Genomic DNA, 20,099 nt, shown 5'->3' with positions numbered 1-20,099 from the left:
ATAAAAATAACAGTGTGGGGATGAGGTAGTTGGATGGGCTATTTACAGATGGGCTATGTACAGGTGCAGTGATCTGTGAGCTGCTCTGACAGCTGGTGCTTAAAGTTAGTGAGGGAGATATGAGTCTCCACCTTCAGTGATTTTTGCAATTCATTCCAGTCATTGGCAGCAGAGAACTGGAAGGCGGCCAAAGTAGGAATTGGCTTTGGGGGTGACCAGTGAAATATACCTGCTGGAGCGTGTGCTACGGGTGGGTGCTGCTATGGTGACCAGTGAAATATACCTGCTGGAGCGCGTGCTACGGGTGTGTGTTGCTATGGTGACCAGTGAGCTGAGATAAGGCGGGGCTCAATACAGAAATACACCGTGGAAAAAGAAGGAACATCACGTCAGAAATGAGCTCCATGTAATTGAAGAATCCGTAGACTTTGGGACAATTGGAACACACTAAACAAACAACAACACAAAGAGTTATCTATCTAAAATGGAGATGTATGGATAAACCACTTCTCCCATCTTTTTGGCCCTATAACAAAGAATAAACAGCAAAACATATACATGATCAAATACAAGTCTTAGACTCAACTATTAAAAACTACCAGAACCCATTGGATTCTCCAATAACATTGAATGAACAACAGGACAAGATACAAACCCTCCAACCCAAAAAGGCCTGTGGTGTTGATGGTATCCTCAACGAAATAATAAAATATTCAGACAACAAATTGGCTATACTTAAACTAAAAATACTTTAACATCATCCTTAGCTCTGACATCTTCACCAATATTTGGAACCAAGGCCTGATCACCCCAATCCAAAAAAGTGAAGACAAATTTGACCCCAATAACTGCCATGGGATATACGTCAACAGCAACCTTGGGAAAATCCTCTGCATTATCATTAACACCAGACTCGTACATTTCCTCAGTGAAAACAATGTACTGAGCAAATGTCAAATTGGCTTTTTACCAAATTCCCATATGACAGACCATGTATTCAGCCTGCACACCCTAATTGACAAACAAACAAACAGAGTGGCGCAGCGGTCTAAGGCACTGCATCTCAGTGCAAGAGGCGACACTACGGTCCCTGGTTTGAATCCAGGCTGAATCACATGGTTGGGAGTCCCATAGGGCGGCGCAAAATTGGCCCAGCCAGCGTCGTCCGGGTTTGGCCGGGGTAGGTCGTCATTGTAAATAATAATTTGTTCTTAACTGACTTGCCTAGTTAAATAAAGGTTAAATAAATTTAAAAAACAAAGGCAAAGTCTTCTCATGCTTGGTTGATTTCAAAAAAGCCCTTGACTTACTTTGGCATGAAGGTCTGCTTTACAAATTGATGGAAAATGGTGTTGAGGGAAAAACATACAACTTTATCAAATCCATGTACACAAACAACAAGTGTTCGGTTAAAATGAGCAAAAAACACACATTTCTTTCCACAGGGCTGTGGGGTGAGACAGGGATGCAGCTTAAGCACCACCCTCTTTAACATATATATCAACAAATTGGCAGGGCACTTTGCTGATGATCTGGTGCTTCGGTCACCAACCAATGAGGGCCTACAGCAGCACCTAGATCTTCTGCACAGATTCTGTCAGACCTGGGCCCCGACAGTATTTTATTTTATTTAACTAGGCGAGTCAGTTAAGAACAAATTCTTATTTACAATGACGGCCTACCCCGGCCAAACCCTAACCTGGTCGACCCTGGGCCAATTGTGTGCGGGCCCTACTGCCAATCACAGCCGGTTGTGATACAGCCTGGAATTGAACCAGGTCTGTAGTGACGCCTCTAGCACTGAGATGCAGTGCCTTAGACCACTGCGCCACTTAGGAGCACAGTAAATCTCAGTAAAACAAAAATAATGGTGTTCCAAAAAATGTACATTTTCCAGGACCACAAACACAAATTCCATCTAGACACCGTTGCCCTAGAGCACACAAAAAATGATACATACCTCTGCCTAAACATCAGCGCCACAGCTAACTTCCACAAAGCTGTGAACAATCTGAGAGACAAGGCAAGAAGGACCTTCTGTGCCATCAAAAGGAACATACATTTCAACATACCAATTAGGATCTGGCTAAAACTATTTGAATCAGTTATGGAACTCATTGCCCTTTATGGATGTGAGGTCTGGGGTCCGCTCACCAACCAAGAATTCACATAATGGGACAAACAACAAATTGAGAATCTGCATGCAGAATGTTGCTAAAATATCCTCCGTGTACCACGTAAAACACCAAATAATGCATGCAGAGCAGAATTAGGCCGATACCCGCTAATTATCAAATTCCAGAAAAGAGACGTTAAATTCTACAACCACCTAAAAGGAAGCGATTCCAAAACCTTCAGTAACAAAGCCATCAGCTACAGAGAGATGAACCTGGAGAAGAGTCCCCTAAGCAAGCTGGTCCTCTGTTCACGAACTGTCACATCTGCTCCTGCCATGCCAACTAGTGCTCATCCAGTGTCTCCTTGACCTGCCGCCATTGCCCCAGTGCTCTCTCTCTCTCCCTCTCTCTCTCTCTGTGTGTGTGTGTGATTGCGTGGGCGGAGACAGGTGTGCTGGAGTCAGAGCAGATTCCCACCAGCTTCAACCTGTTCCATAATCAAGACCTCTACAAATACTCAGTCCTGCCACTTCCACACTGCCAGATTGTAATCTCTGCCCAGTCAGTCCATGTTTGTAGCCGTTTGTTCCTGTTGTGCCTGTTTTCCCTTGCCTGACACTGTTTTCCACTCCACTACAGTTCTGCCCATTCTGACTCTGGTCCCTGTCTCCAGTCCGACTTCTCATCAGTCCTGCTACTCTGTCCTGGATTCCCCACTCTACGCTCCCTTGGATTCTCCTCCGGACCTGCTTACCCTGTCCCCTCACCTCTCGCTCCAGCCTCAGCCTCCGCACCTGGTTTCCAGCAACCCGAACGAGCCTCCCCTGGCCTGCACTCAATCTTCCCCCCGTGTTTCAATAAATAACTTGGTTACCTCATCCCAGTCTCCTTGTCTGAGTCTGCTCTTGGGTTCACCTGTTCCGCTCTGCATGACACAAACACAAACACCCCCCACAGAGCCCCAGGACAGCAACACAATTAGACCCAACCAAATCATGAGAAATCAAAAACATAATTACTTGACACAATGGAAAGAATTAACAAAACAGAGCGAACTAGAATGCTATTTGGCCCTAAGCAGAATACCTGACCACTGTGACTGACCCAAACTTAAGGAAAACTTTGACTATGTATAGACTCAGTGAGCATAGACTTGCTATTGAGAAAGGCCACCGTAGGCAGATCTGCTTCTCAAGAGAAGACAGGCTATGTACACACTGACCACAAAATGAGGTGGAAACTGAGCTGCACTTCCTAACCTCCTGCCAAATGTATGACCATACTAGAGACACGTATTTCCCTCAGATTGCACAGATCCACAAAGAACTAGAAAACAAACCCAATTTTGATAAACTCCCATATCTACTGGGTAAAATACCACAGTGTGCCATCACAGCAGCAAGATTTGTGACCTGTTGCCACAAGAAAAGGGCAACCAGTGAAGAACAAACACCATTGTAAATACAACACATATTTATGTTTATTTATTTTCCCTTCTGTACAATAACTATTCACACATGGTTACAACACTGTATGTAGACATATGACATTTGACATTCTTTTGGAACTTCTGTGAGTTACTGTTACTGTTCATTTGTATTGTTTATTTCACTTTAGTTTATTATCTACTTCTTGCTTGGCAACATACAGTTGAAGTCGGAAGTTTACATACAACTTAGCCAAATACATTTAAACTCAGCTTTTCACAATTCCTGACATTTAATCCTAGTAAAAATTCCCTGTCTTAGGTCAGTTAGGATCACCACTTTATTTTGAGAATGTGAAATGTCAGAATAATAGTAGAGAGACTGATTTATTTCAGCTTGTATTTTTTTTAATCACATTCCCAGTTGGTCAGAAGTTTACATACACTCAATTAGTATTTGGTAGCATTGCCTTTAAATTATTTAACTTGGGTCAAATGTTTCGGGTAGCCTTCCACAAGCTTCCCACAATACGTTGGGTGAATTTTGGCCCATTCCTTCTGACAGAGCTGGTGTAACTGAGTCAGGTTTGTAGGCCTCCTTACTCGCACACGCTTTTTCAGTTCTGCCCACAAATTGTCTATAAGATTGAGGTCAGGGCTTTGTGATGGCCACTCGAATACCTTGGCTTTGTTGTCCTTAGGCCATTTTGCCACAACTTTGGAAGCATGCTTGGGGTCATTGTCCATTTGGAAGATCCATTTGCCATCAAGCTTTAACTTCCTGACTGATGTCTTGAGATGTTGCTTCAATATATCCACATAATTCTTTCCCTCCCTCATGATGCCATCTATTTTGTGAAGTGCACAAGTCCCTCCTGCAGCAAAGCCCCCCTCACAACATGATGCTGCCACCCCCGTGCTTCACAGTTGGGATGGAGTTCTTTGGCTTGCAAGCCTCCCCCTTTTTCCTCCAAACATAACGATGGTCATTATGGCCAAACAGTTCTATTTTTGTTTCATTAGACCAGAGGACATTTCTCCAAAAAGTACGATCTTTGTCCCCATGTGGAGTTGCAAACCGTAATCTGTCTTTTTTATGACAGTTTTGGAGCAGTAGCTTCTTCCTTGCTGAGCAGACTTTCAGGTTATGTCGATATAGGTCTTGTTTTACTGTGGATATAGATACTTTTGTACCTGTTTCCTTCAGCAACTTCACAAGGTTCCTTTACTGTTGTTCTGGGATTGATTTGCACTTATCGCACCAAAGTACATTCATCTCTAGGAGACAGAAGGCGTCTCCTTCCTGAGTGGTATGATGGCTGCGTGGTCCCATGGTGTTTATACTTGCGTACTATTGCTTGTACAGATGTATGTGGTACCTTCAGGAATTTGAAAATTGCTCCCAAGGATGAACTAGGCTTTTTTCCTAAGGTCTTGGCTGATTTCTTTTGATTTTCCCAATTTGTCAAGCAAAGAGGCACTGAGTTTGAAGGTAGGTGTCACGCCCTTTGGTCAGGGTGTGATTTGGGTGGGCAGTCTATGTTCTATGTTCTATGATTTTCTATTTCTATGTGTTTGGCCGGGTGTGGTTCTCAATCAGAGGCAGCTGTCTATCGTTGTCTCTGATTGAAAACCATACTTAGGTACCCTTTTCCCCCACCTGTTTTGTGGGAAGTTAACTTTGACTTTGTTCAGGGCACATAGCCCAAAGCTTCACGGTATGGTTTTGTTCTTTGTTTTGTCGGCGTCATTTTTAATAAAGAGAAAATGTACGCTTACCATGCTGCACCTTGGTCCAGTCCTTCAGCCAGCCGTGACAGTAGGCCTTGAAATACATCCACAGGTACACCTCCAATTGACTCAAATGATGTAATTTCGCCTATCAGAAGCTTCTAAAGCCATGACATAATTTTCTGGAATTTCCAAGCTGTTTAAAGGCACAGTCAACATAGTGTATGTAAACTTCTGACCCACTGGAATTGTGATACAGTGAAATAATCTGTCTGTAAAAAAATTGTTGGAAAAATGACTTGTCATGCAGAAAGTAGATGTCCTAACCGACTTGCCAAAACAAGTTTGTTAACAAGAAATTTGTGGAGTAGTTGAAAAACGAGTTTTAATGACTCCATAAGTGTATGTAAACTTCCAACTTCAACTGTATGTTTTTCCCATGCCAATAAAGCCCTAAAATTGAAATTGAATTGATAGGGGAATTAGATTTGGTGGGAGGTGTATGCAGGTCAGATGAGATGAGAGAGATAGATGGGTGCAGATAATGAGGCCACTCCTCTCATTGTTTTTGTAACCAGGAAAGAGGGGGATGGTACAAGGAGGAGAGGGAGGGAAAACAGGGGGAGAGAGAGAATGAAGGAGGGAGATGAGAGAGAGCGATGACAGAGTAGGATTGATGGAGAGGGGGATGACACAGAGCAAAGGCTTTGGAGATCTTTGATGCTTAAGGAATACCCTGTGTGTGTGTGTGATTTGAGAGCGTGACAGAGAGCGGGGGAGAGAAGGATGGGTAGGGCTGGGAAACCGCTGCAGTGCATTGTTAGGCAGCTCGTGCACAGGAGAGGGAGACAGAGAACCCCATTTTACAGCTCCAATATTACAGCAGTGCAGTTATATCCACAACAATGACAACAATGACAAAGCCCACAACTCAGTCCCCTGCTATTGAACCTCTAATGGTATGGCTACAAGCCACAGCATTCAACACACTACCCTTCACAGGCTAATGGACAAGAGTACTGCCTGTCAATAATATGATGCTTCCCTTTCCTATTAGCCTGATTTCCCAATTACCATATCTCTTGGATTTCACTACAGATATAATACAGATATAATACGATTATGGTAATAATAATGTTCACAATGTCAACACATGTTGATGATAATAATAGTAATAATACAAGTTATAGTTATAGCAACAATAATAATAATATCACTCTTCCATATTTAACTAAAAGCTGTCTCCCTCAGTCATACTAACTTACTAACGGGATCGTATAAGAGTCTCACTGCACTGGTAAAGAGAGAGGGAGAGAGACTGAGCGAGCAAGCGCAGAAGAGAGAGAGAGCCAGAGAGGGAGGGAGAGACAGTGTGCAAGAGAGTGAGTGAGAGCGAAGCGAGCTAGAGAGAGAAGCGTGAGATAGAGAGAGAGAATGTATGGTGTCAGGGTAACGCTTCCTTGCTTGTATCCAGGGCCTTTGTGAATACACCATGGGATGCATCGGCTCACGGAGACTCAGTAAGACCTGCTATTCTTCCCTTATGGCTGGGGGCTGTGGTTGGGGCTGGGGGCTGCGGCTTGGGTGGGAGAACAGGGGTCCTGCTTGCTGCTGTTCCGTACGGTTGTGTGTGTGTGTGTGTGTGTGTGTGAATAGGCTGTGAGGACCGGGGGATGAAGAAGGGGGTGGATGGTAACCACATCACCGTTTAGATGGGGCTTGACAATTCACGTTTGGCCAAGATGTCAGCGACAATATGTGTTAAAATGTGCTGCTGTGTGTGTACGTTCCCCCTCCTTCCCTCCCTCTTCTCCTGCCTTGATTTAGGATGATGCCTGGCAGAGTGTATGTGTGTGTGGGAGGGAAAGCGAGAGAAGGATGGAGAGGAAGAGACGGGGGAGGGAGATTGAGAATGCTATGATAGTTGTTGTTCACATAGAGGGAGAGATAGATAAAGGATGAGAAGGAGAGGGAGAAAAGAGGGGAATATTCTATTGTGTAGTATAGTATTATGTGTATAAATAGAGAGAGAGAGAGAGCGAGAGAGAAAGAAAGATGAGGTGGGCTGGAGGGAGAGAGGCAGGCAGAAAGAGAGAAAGAGAGATGAGTTGGGCTGGAGGGAGAGAGGCAGGCAGGCAGCGAGAGAGAAAGAGAGATGAGGTGGGATGGAGGGAGAGAGGCAGGCAGCGAGAGAGAAAGAGAGATGAGGTGGGATGGAGGGAGAGAGGCAGGCAGGCAGAGAGAGAGAGAAAGAGAGATTAGGTGGGATGGAGGGAGAGAGGCAGGCAGAGAGAGAGAGAAAGAGAGATGAGGTGGGATGGAGGGAGAGAGGCAGGCAGAGAGAGAGAGAAAGAGAGATGAGGTGGGATGGAGGGAGAGAGGCAGGCAGGCAGAGAGAGAGAGAAAGAGAGATGAGGTGGGCTGGAGGGAGAGAGGCAGGCAGAGAGAGGGAAGACATGCTGAATTGTATTACAGGCAAAGAGGAGGGAAGATGGAGGGAGGGGTTGAGATGGAGAGGGAGGGGTATATGTGAGGGAAAGAGTGTATGGGATTGCATGGATGGCTATTCAGGTTGGGATTGTCCTGGACAATACCCATCTGTGACACTTTAGGTAAATCAACGTCAGGACTACTGGGTGGGGTGGGGGGGCGGGCGAGGTAGTAAACAATAATGCATACGATTAAAGGTAAACACACCTCAGAAATCATATAATGTATGTACAGCATAAGCATATGTAATGATTAATATGTACAGTAGAGTCTTCAATAGGAAACATCAACAACAAGTGGATTGTGATATGCTACAGAAAAACAGGAGGAAAGTACTTACATAAAGTGCATTGTGAAATATTTGTCATCCACTTTGTACATTCACAAACGAACGTTGAATACATAATGATTCATGAACACTCAGTACAGCATGATGGTGTGGCCGGTGACACGTTGCTTCTTGAAAGTCCAATCGCTTGAAAACTCAGACTGTATCAACAGTGGACTACTGAAAAGAACATCAAAATGTTGTTTTTGAGTGGATTTTCCCTTTTAAGCAAAAACCTCTAGACACAGTGGAGGCTACTTGCTTGAAGATATATTAGTACTGTAGTAGTCTTTCTCAGCACTGAGGTACAGTACCTAGTAGTTTTAAATGGCTGAAGGACACAGGTAGGTTAGAGGTGAACAAGGATGGGATCAATTCCATTTAATTTCAGCACGACATTACTTGAAATCCAGTGAACAAATTTTAAAGCTGCCCATTATTATCATTATTTCAACTGCCTGAACTGAAATAACTGCAAACTAGAGATAACAACACATGAAGTATCCAAAGGATGAAAGACATTGTAGAATGAGTTGATGTCCAGAATGTAAACCAGCTGGCAGCGGGTGTGAGGTGAATAGTGAAGCCATGATAACTGTGTTAAACTAGCGCTATACACATAGAATTAGGAGTTAGAATAATAACTAGTAATTGAATAGGATCTCCATGGATATACAGGCCAGGGCACCTGTTTAGACACGAGTCACACACTGACAGTAAGTCACACACTGACTTCCAGTGAACTAATGGATGGTATTATTACTTATTATTGTGAAATGTCATGCAGACACGGGAAAAAGAGTGAATGTAGACATGGTGGTGAATATTGATGTGTTCCACAGCATAGCCTACAGAGCATTTTAATTGAAGTGAAGATTAAAAGGTTAGAAATACATACTGGAGTGGTCCACGTTCTGTGAGTAGTCAGTGGTTTGATTCTTAAAACAGAATTATTCTTAAAAGTCAAGCATGTTGTAACCATGGCAATGTTTCTGTCCTATGATTTTGACCACCATGGTGACTGAATATAGACTAGGGTTCTTCTAAGCTGTTTAACACTTGATTTAGTGAAGAAGTGAGTGTGTGCTGCTGATACTGCAGTGTAAAGAGCTGGAGAGAGCAGCGGGGTGTGTAGGTCCGCCTGCCTGGGTGTGGCAGCAGTGTTTGTCCTGGGTGAGAAGGGGTTTAGTGTCCAGTATTGATCGGCCTTCTCAGCTGCAGTCCTCCCTGCCAACCACAGATCAACAGGAGGAGGCAGAGGAATACAATATCTACACACTGGAGTAAAACAGAGTATCTACAAACTGGACTAAGACTAGAGCATCAACAGATTGGACTAAGACTAGAGTATCTACACCCTGGAGTAAGACTAGAGTATCTACACACTGGACTAAGACCAGAGTATCTACACCCTGGAGTAAGACTAGAGTATCTACACACTGGACTAAGACCAGAGTATCTACACACTGGACTAAGACCAGAGTATCTACACACTGGACTAAGACCAGAGTATCTACACACTGGACTAAGACCAGAGTATCTACACACTGCACTGGACTAAGACCAGAGTATCTACACACTGGACTAAGACCAGAGTATCTACACACTGGACTAAGACCAGAGTATCTACACACTGGACTAAGACCAGAGTATCTACACACTGCACTGGACTAAGACCAGAGTATCTACACACTGGACTAAGGCTCATGCAGGTCTGTATGCAATGTCAGTTCTTTAGTAAGCACCTGATAAATAGAAATGCTTCACTATTCTGCACCACCTGTGGTGTTGATAACTACACTTTACCACATCCCTATACTATACCAAAAGTGGTGTTGATACCTGCAGTATACTACATCACTATTCTCTACCACCAGTGGTGTTGATACCTATACCACATCACTATACTGTACAACTAGTGGTGTTGATACCTACACCACATCACTATACTGTACAACTAGTGGTGTTGATACCTACACCACATCACTATACTGTACAACTAGTGGTGTCGATTCCTATACCACATCACTATACTGTACCACCAGTGGTGTTGATACCTACACCACATCACTATATTGTACAACTAGTGGTGTTGATACCTACACCACATCACTATACTGTACAACTAGTGGTGTCGATTCCTATACCACATCACTATACTGTACCACCAGTGGTGTTGATACCTACACCACATCACTATACTGTACCACCAGTGGTGTTGATACCTACACCACATCACTATACTGTACAACTATTGGTGTTGATTCCTATACCACATCACTATACCAGTGGTGTTGATACCTATATCACATCACTATACTGTACCACCAGTGGTGTTGATACCTATATCACATCACTATACTGTACCACCACCGGTGTTCATACCTATACCACATCACTATACTGTACCACCAGCAGTGTTGATTCCTATACCACATCACTATACTGTACAACCAGTGGTGTTGATACCTACATTATACCACATCACTATATTGTACCACCAGTGGTGTTGATACCTATACCACACCACTATACTGTACCACCAGTGGTGTTGATTCCTATACCACATTACTATACTGTACAACCAGTGGTGTTGATACCTACATTATACCACATCACTATACTGTACCACCAGTGGTGTTGATACCTATACCACAGCACTATACTGTACCACCAGTGGTGTTGATACCTATACCACACCACTATACTGTACCACCAGTGGTGTTGATACCTACACCACATCACTATAATGTACTACCAGTGGTGTTGATACCTATACCACACCACTATACTGTACCACCAGTGGTGTTGATTCCTATACCACCAGTGGTGTTGATACCTATACCACATCACTATACTGTACCACCAGTGGTGTTGATACCTACACCACATCACTATACTGTACCACCAGTGGTGTTGATACCTACACCACATCACTATAATGTACTACCAGTGGTGTTGATACCTATACCACATCACTATACTATACCACACCACTATACTGTACCACCAGTGGTGTTGATACCTACACCACATCACTATAATGTACTACCAGTGGTGTTGATACCTACACCACATCACTATAATGTACTACCAGTGGTGTTGATACCTACACCACATCACTATAATGTACTACCAGTGGTGTTGATACCTACACCACATCACTATAATGTACTACCAGTGGTGTTGATACCTACACCACATCACTATAATGTACTACCAGTGGTGTTGATACCTACACCACATCACTATACTGTACCACCAGTGGTGTTGATTCCTATACCACCAGTGGTGTTGATACCTATACCACATCACTATACTGTACCACCAGTGGTGTTGATTCCTATACCACACCACTATACTGTACCACCAGTGGTGTTGATACCTATACCACACCACTATACTGTACCACCAGTGGTGTTGATTCCTATACCACCAGTGGTGTTGATACCTATACCACATCACTATACTGTACCACCAGTGGTGTTGATACCTACACCACATCACTATACTGTACCACCAGTGGTGTTGATACCTACACCACATCACTATAATGTACTACCAGTGGTGTTGATTCCTATACCACATCACTATACTGTACCACCAGTGGTGTTGATACCTATACCACACCACTATACTGTACCACCAGTGGTGTTGATTCCTATACCACCAGTGGTGTTGATACCTATACCACATCACTATACTGTACCACCAGTGGTGTTGATACCTATACCACACCACTATACTGTACCACCAGTGGTGTTGATTCCTATGCCACCAGTGGTGTTGATACCTATACCACATCACTATACTGTACCACCAGTGGTGTTGATTCCTATACCACATCACTATACTGTACCACCAGTGGTGTTGATACCTATACCACAGCACTATACTGTACCACCAGTGGTGTTGATTCCTATACCACATCACTATACTGTACCACCAGTGGTGTTGATACCTATACCACAGCACTATACTGTACCACCAGTGGTGTTGATTCCTATGCCACCAGTGGTGTTGATACCTATACCACACCAGTTTTAAAATGTCTGTAGCAAACTGAGTTACAAAACCATGATGCATCTGCAAAAATCAACTATCATTAAGACTAACATGTCTAGTTTTTGACTAAGTGTTTTATTTTAAATACATTTGACATTTTCTGCAGTTTTTTTGTACATTTTCTGTCACGGATCCCCCTGGAACTTTCATTGCGCACACCTGGCCCCTATTCCCACTGATTGTACTTGTAACAGAATTCCTCTTCTTCAGAGGAGGAGTAGCAAGGATCAGACCAATGTGCTGCGTGGTAAGTGTCCATAATGATATATTTAATAAATCAACAGAACACTGAACAAAATAACAAAAGTACAAACAACCGAAACAGTCCCGTATGGTGAAAACACTAACACAGGATACAACCACCCACAAAACACAATAGAAAACAGGCTACCTAAATATGGCTCCCAATCAGAGACAATGACTGACACCTACCTCTGATTGAGAACCATGCTAGGCCAAACACATAGAAATATAACAACAGAAAAAAACATAGAAAAACAACATAGAATGCCCACCCCAACTCACACCCTGACCAACTTAAATAAAGACATAAAAAAGGAACTAAGGTCAGAACGTGACAGTATTTGTATATATGTGCCCTTCATTCACCATGGTGGTGTCGATTACTGTTACAATGTCCGTTGGTGCGTGTGAGTACCTGTGCTGTGTGTTTTGGGCTTTCATGACCATGTGGATTCCGCAGATGATTACGGGTCTCGCCCCGTGTGATAATCATTGTGCGCTAATGTTATTTATTTGAGGTACTCCTTGCTCTTTTGCTGGGGTTTCAACCCTGTGTTTTATTTACGTGTTTGTTTGGTCTTTGTCCCTGTGCCTTTACACGGCATGCCATAAATTGGGATGAATAAAACCCCTATTACACATTCCTGCGCCTGTCTCCCGACTCATTCATTCCAACGTGACAGAATAATCGACCATTAAGGGAGACAGTGGGAACGACCCGTCCGACGATGCTGCGACTGGTCCGTCCGGCGTAAATAATAAACAAAGATGTAAAAAAAGGTCTTACAGTAAACATTACTTACTAAATAAATTGTAATAATTACATTTTAAATATGTATATTGTCAGTGTTATGTTTAACTCAGGTCTTTTCATTAGGGGAGCAGTGTAAAGGATTTGTTTATAACTTCTTTGGACTGTTGCTGTAATGAGAATTTTGGTGTTGATCGTTGTGGAAATTGTGGTAAAATACATCATACCTAATAGAAAAAACATAGATAAGTACAGATCCTAATCTCAGCGATTCAAGAAAATGAGAATGACCCGTGTGTGTGTGTGAGCACACTCACTCCTCTTTTTTGGAGTGTGTGCTGTAGTGTGTGTGTGTGCATAATCTCTCCTCTTTTTGAGGTGTGTGTTGTAGTGTGTGTGTTGTATGTGTACGTATACAGTGTGTATTTATAAAGTGTGTGTGCGTGTGCGTGTGTGCTCGACTGCCCGCCAGCTTTCCATTACACTGCTTTGTTTACGATATTTCGTTACTGAAAGGGATTCCCTGATATTGAGTTGATTAAAAGTGCTAACAGACAGACAGACAGATACGATTCACTCTACACTCTTAGAAGAAAAGGTGCTATCTAGAACTTTAACGGGTTCTTTGACTGTTCCCATAGAAGAACCCTTTGAAGAGCCCTTTTTGGTTCCAGTTAGAACCCTTTTGGTTCCTTGTATAACTCTTTCCACAGAGGGTTCTACATGGAACACAAAAGGATTCTATCTGGAACCAAAAAGGGTTATCCTATGGGGACAGCTGAAGAACCCTTTTGGAATCCTTTTTTCACAAGCACAGTGATTGGAGCATTGATTGGCTGAGGACTGAATCGACTGACACATAAACACAGTCAAGGTGAACGACTCAGTGAAGAACTACTTAATTGGAAGGGTGTTTTGTGTGTGTGTGTGTGTGTGTGTGTGTGTGTGTGTGTGTGTGTGTGTGTCATCTGGCCTTGCCAGTGTGTCATCATTCTGTTGCTCAATTATTTGAGTGTCTCAGTGACAGTGTAGGGTGACAACCCTTGATCAGTGTGTTTGGGAGAAATAGAGAGTGATTACGAGAGTGCCTGCGTGTGTGTGTGCATGTGTATGAGAGTGACTGTGTGTTTATTAGAGTGGCCATGTGTGGGCGCAGTGTGACAGTCCTTGCTGGTGAACACAGTGACTCAGTCTGAGAGTGAGTTAGGAAACTGACATGCCATCTTGCCTTTAATGCTGACAGCTTGTGTGTGTGCGTGTTGGAATGTGCACAACACTGCTATTGTCTATATCATTACCACTAACAACAGATAGAAGAAATAAAGCCCGGTGAATTATTACAGAGCACCGTGTTTCACACCTTTCCCCACTGATCACCCGATCGTACAGGCCTTTATTTGTTGAATCAGATGAATCAGGTTAGTGTAGGTCTGGAGAAAAATGTTGGTGATCACTACTTAGTTCTTAGCCCAGGCTGTCAGTCATGTTAACCCATGCAGGGTCCTACAGGTGGTGGGGTTAATGACTAAGCTGGAGTAATGAGGCATGGCCTACCCTCTCATGACAGGTGCATGTACCGTTGGAGGGTGGAGCAGAGGGAAGAAATGTTTTCAGGAACAGGCCATCCACCCGTATCTTTATCTGACAGGCTTTTACTCTTTTAGCCTTTCACCATTTCACCCGCAGCCTCCCCATACGCTCTCTCTGTACCATCTGGAGCTCTGGTGCTCAGCTGTTTCCCGGCCCAACTCTCTCACACACCAGCCCTCTACAAGTTCAGCCTGCCTCCCACCGTGTCAACTAGCCTCACCACAGCTGTCACCACCAGCACCAGCCAACCAGAACAGAGACCCCCCGTTCATATCCAGCTCTGCATCGCTCGTTTGCAGCAGGGCCTCTGAAATAAAAAGACAGATGATGCTCAAGCGCTTCTTTCCATGTCAGTGGGAGTTGTCAGGTCGCCGCCGGAGGAGTTGTCAGGTCGCCGCCGGAGTCTTAGCTGACAGGGCAGCCGCTGCAGATCTATGGTTGTTCGTTTGGCACGGCCGCCATGCTCTGTCACCCCTCCTCTCTTTCTCCTCTCTTGCTCCGCTCTTTCTCCTCTCTTCATCTCTTCCTCGTCTCTTCCTCATCCCCTTCACTGCCTCTCCCTCTCTCGCTCCAGAGTGGCTGGGTCTCGATTGGACCCGTCTCCTCCATTGCCGCAGGGGGATATCTATCTAAAAAGAGAGCTGGACTGGGGATGGGGGAGAGGGCTGGGCTGGGGATGGGGGAGAGAGCTGGGCTGGGGATGGGGGAGAGGGCTGGGCTGGGGATGGGGAGAGAGCTGGGCTGGGGATGGGGGAGAGGGCTGGGTATGGGAGAGGGCTGGGCTGGGGATGGGGAGAGAGCTGGACTGGGGATGGGGGAGAGGGCTGGGCTGGGGATGGGGGAGAGAGCTGGACTGGGGATGGGGGAGAGAGCTGGACTGGGGATGGGGAGAGAGCTGGGCTGGGATGGGGGAGAGAGCTGGGCTGGGTATGGGGAGAGGGCTGGGTATGGGGGGAGAGCTGTGCTGGGTATGGGGGAGAGATTTGGGCTGGGGATGGGGAGAGAGCTGGACTGGGGATAGGGGAGAGAGCTGGGCTGGGTATAAGGGAGAGAGCTGTGCTGGGTATAAGGGAGAGAGCTGTGCTGGGTATGGGGGAGAGAGCTGGACTGGGTATAAGGGAGAGAGCTGGACTAGGTATAAGGGAGAGAGCTGTGCTGGGTATGGGGGAGAGAGCTGGACTGGGTATAAGGGAGAGAGCTGGACTAGGTATAAGGGAGAGAGCTGTGCTGGGTATAAGGGAGAGAGCTGTGCTGGATATAAGGGAGAGAGCTGGGCTGGGTATAAGGGAGAGAGCTGGACTGGATATAAGGGAGAGAGCTGGACTGGGGATGGGGAGAGAGCTGGGCTGGGGATGGGGAGAGCTGGGCTGGGGATGGGGAGAGAGCTGGACTGGGGATGGGGAGAGAGCTGGGGATGGGGGAGAGCGCTGGGCTGGGTATAAGGGAGAGACCTGTGCTGGGTATAAGGGAGAGAGCTGTGCTGGGTATGGGGAGAGAGCTGGACTGGGTATAAGGGAGAGAGCTGGACTAGGTATAAGGGAGAGAGCTGTGCTGGGTATGGGGGAGAGAGCTGGACTGGGTATAAGGGAGAGAGCTGGACTAGGTATAAGGGAGAGAGCTGTGCTGGGTATAAGGGAGAGAGCTGGACTGGATATAAGGGAGAGAGCTGGACTGGGGATGGGGGAGAGAGCTGGGCTGGGGATGGGGAGAGAGCTGGGCTGGGGATGGGGGAGAGAGCTGGACTGGGGATGGGGGAGAGAGCTGAGGATGGGGGAGAGCGCTGGGCTGGGTATAAGGGAGAGACCTGTGCTGGGTATAAGGGAGAGAGCTGTGCTGGGTATAAGGGAGAGAGCTGTGCTGGGTATAAGGGAGAGTGCTGGGCTGGGTATGGGGGAGAGAGCTGGACTGGGTATAAGGGAGAGAGCTGGACTGGGGATGGGGAGAGAACTGTGCTGGGTATAAGGGAGAGAGCTGGACTGGGGATGGGGAGAGAACTGTGCTGGGTATAGGGAGAGAGCTGGACTGGGGATGGGGGAGAGAGCTGTGCTGGGTATAGGGGAGAGAGCTGTGGGCTGGGGATGGGGAGAGAGCTGGCTGGGCTGGGTATAGGGGAGAGAGCTGGGCTGGGTATGGGGGAGAGAGTTGGGCTGGGGATGGGGAGAGAGCTGGACTGGGGATAGGGGAGAGAGCTGGGCTGGGTATAGGGAGAGAGCTGGGCTGGGGGATGGGCTGGGGGGAGAGAGCTGGGCTGGGTATGGGGGAGAGAGTTGGGCTGGGGATGGGGAGAGAGCTGGACTGGGGATAGCTGTGCTGGGATGGGGGAGAGCTGGGCTGGGTAGCTACTGGGGAGAGAGCTGGGCTGGGGATGGGGGGAGAGAGCTGGGCTGGGTATAGGTGAGAGAGCTGGGTATGGGGGGAGAGAGCTGTGCTGGGTATGAGGGGAGAGATTTGGGCTGGGGATGGGGGAGAGAGCTGGACTGGGGATAGGGGAGAGAGCTGACTGCTGGGTATAGGGGGGAGAGATTTGGGCTGGGGATGGGGGGAGAGAGCTGGACTGGGGATACTGGGGGAGAGAGCTGTGCTGGGTATAAGGGAGAGAGCTGGACTGGGTATAAGGGAGAGAGCTGGACTGGGTTTTAGGGAGAGAGCTGGACTGGGTATAAGGGAGAGAGCTGGACTGGGTATAAGGGAGAGAGCTGGACTGGGCATAAGGGAGAGAGCTGCTGGGTATAAGGGGGATGACTGGGGAGAGAGCTGGACTGGGGATGGGGGAGAGAGCTGGACTGGATATAAGGGAGAGATTTGGGCTGGGGATGGGGAGAGAGCTGGACTGGGGATAGGGAGAGAGCTGGGCTGGGTATAAGGGAGAGAGCTGTGCTGGGTATAAGGGAGAGAGCTGTACTGGGTATGGGGAGAGAGCTGGACTGGGTATAAGGGGAGAGAGCTGGACTAGGTATAAGGGAGAGAGCTGTGCTGGGTATAAGGGAGAGAGCTGGACTGGGTATAAGCTGTGCTGGGAGAGAGCTGGACTGGATATAAGGGAGAGAGCTGGACTGGGTATAAGGGAGAGAGCTGTGCTGGGTATAAGGGAGAGAGCTGGCTGGGCTGGGTATAGGGGAGAGAGCTGTGCTGGGTATAAGGGAGAGAGCTGTGCTGGGTATAAGGGAGAGAGGGGGAGAGAGCTGGACTGGGTATAAGGGAGAGAGCTGGACTGGGTATAAGGGAGAGAGCTGGACTGGGTTTTAGGGAGAGAGCTGGACTGGGTATAAGGGAGAGAGCTGGACTGGGTATAAGGGAGAGAGCTGGACTGGGTATAAGGGAGAGAGCTGGACTGGGCATAAGGGAGAGAGCTGGGCTGGGGATGGGGGAGAGAGCTGGGCTGGGGATGGGGGAGAGAGCTGGCTCATCGTTCTGTTCTGGTCATGTGCTCCCTTGTTATTGCTGTTGAGGCTCCTATAGCTGCAGCAGTTACTCTTTATCAGAAAATATTATGTATGTCGAGTATCTGTTGTGTTGGTTTGCTTTCCTTGCATCTTGTAGCTGACTAAAAATAGCTTTCAAAGCCAGTTGTTCAAGGAATATTGCGCTGATTTGAAATATATGACCTCAGAATAAGACACTTAGCTGATCTGATGTTTGTGTGTGTATGTGTGATGCCGTATTCATATGAGGTGTGTGTTTATGTGTGTGTGTGTATTAGTGCATGTTTATGTGTGTTTGTGTCTTTTAGCCACACAGAGGAAACCCACTTTGTGCTCCCTAGAGAGAAAGAGACGGAGAGATCCAGTCTGGCAGGCTGACTAACTGTGTCTCACCTCAGCTGTCTCAGCCCCACAAGGTCAGCCTGGAAGACACTCAGACTGGCTGGAGACCAGGGGATTAAAGTTCACACTACAGGAAACCCTAACAGGGTCATTATGGGGTCAGACAGACCTGACTAACAGCTACTCAGTCAGCTGAGAGCCCTGTAGAGGAGTCAGGCAGGGCAGACAGACAGGAGGAGGCAGCGTGTTGGAATGTCCTCTCTGTAAAGCTAACACTACTCTACTGGTGGGTCACTGGACATCAAGTAGCTCAGTGTATTAGCGCCTCAGTGAGACATATAACTGACTGGTTTAATTCAATACTTCTACAGTCTACAGATGTAGCATTACACACACACTGTACACACACACTCAGTGTACACACACAGAGAAGCAAACCCCCCAGAGAGAGAAAGGGGGGAGACAAGGCCACAGACTCTGATAAAGAGAGCGAGCGCCCAGAGACGGCTGCTGTATTTAAACTCCATTACCACCAATGTCTCACTAATTAAACCTGTGTTTTAATTAGGATTTGGACAGCCAGGAAAAGAGGAGGGATAATACAATGCATTAATATTAATCCAACACAATGTTGGGAATGTACTTCAGGTTCCCTTTGTCCCTTTGTCACCCCCAGGATTCACTGTTGGTGCGTGTGTGTGTGTGTGTGTGTGTGTGTGTGTGTGTGTGTGTGTGTGTGTGTGTGTGTGTGTGTGTGTGTGTGTGTGTGTGTGTGTGTGTGTGTTGAAGTCAGAAGTTTACATACACCTTAGCCAAATACATTTAAACTCAGTTTTTCACAATTCCTGACATTTAATCCTAGTAAAAATTCCCTGTTTTAGGTCAGTTAGGATCCCCACTTTATTTTAAGAATGTGAAATGTCAGAATAATAGTAGAGAGACTGATTTATTTCAGCTTTAATTTCTTTCATCACATTCCCAGTGGGTCAGAAGTTTACATACACTCAATTAGAATTTGGTAGCATTGCCTTTAAATTGTTAACTTGGGTCAAACGTGTCGGGTAGCCTTCCACAAGCTTACCACCAGAAGTTGGGTGAATTTTAGCCCATTCCTCCTGACAGAGCTGGTGTAACTGAGTCAGGTTTGTAAACCTCCTTGCGCGCACACGCTTTGTCAGTTTTGCCCACAAATTGTCTGTAGGATTGAGGTCAGGGCTTTGCGATGGCCATTCCAATACCTTGACTTTGTTGTCCTTAAGCCATTTTGCCACAACTTTGGAAGTGTGCTTGGGGTCATTGTCCATTTGGAAGACCCATTTGTGACCAAGCTTTAACTTCCTGACTGATGTCTTGAGATGTTGCTTCAATATATTCACATAATTTCCCTCCCTCATGATGCCATCTAGTTTGTGAAGTGCACCTGTCCCCTCTGCAGCAAAGAACCCCCACAACATGATGCTGCCACCCCCGTGCTTCACGGTTGGGATCTGGTTCTTCGGCTTGCAAGCCTCCCCCTTTTTCCTCCAAACATAACGATGGTCATTAGGGCCAAACAGTTCTATTTTTGTTTCATCAGACCAGAGGACATTTCTCC

General features: G+C 46.2%; 1 protein-coding gene across 2 annotated transcripts in view; it reads left to right on the top strand.

Moving 5' to 3' along the window:
• The first annotated feature begins 6,640 nt into the window (after positions 1–6,640).
• Positions 6,641–20,099, top strand: part of fam131bb (family with sequence similarity 131 member Bb) — a 32,795-nt gene continuing 19,336 nt past the window's right edge. For both annotated transcript variants that reach the window (XM_042308512.1, XM_042308487.1), the window contains exon 1: positions 6,641–6,794. In XM_042308512.1, coding sequence (XP_042164446.1) covers positions 6,767–6,794 — 28 coding nt within the window. In that variant the 5' untranslated portion in view covers positions 6,641–6,766. The remainder of the gene's footprint in view (positions 6,795–20,099) is intronic.

This window comes from Oncorhynchus tshawytscha, linkage group LG03, assembly GCF_018296145.1.
Source record: "Oncorhynchus tshawytscha isolate Ot180627B linkage group LG03, Otsh_v2.0, whole genome shotgun sequence".
NCBI lineage: Eukaryota > Metazoa > Chordata > Actinopteri > Salmoniformes > Salmonidae > Oncorhynchus > Oncorhynchus tshawytscha.
The sequence above is the reverse complement of the archived record's forward strand: the minus strand, read 5'-3'. Positions and strand labels throughout refer to the sequence as shown.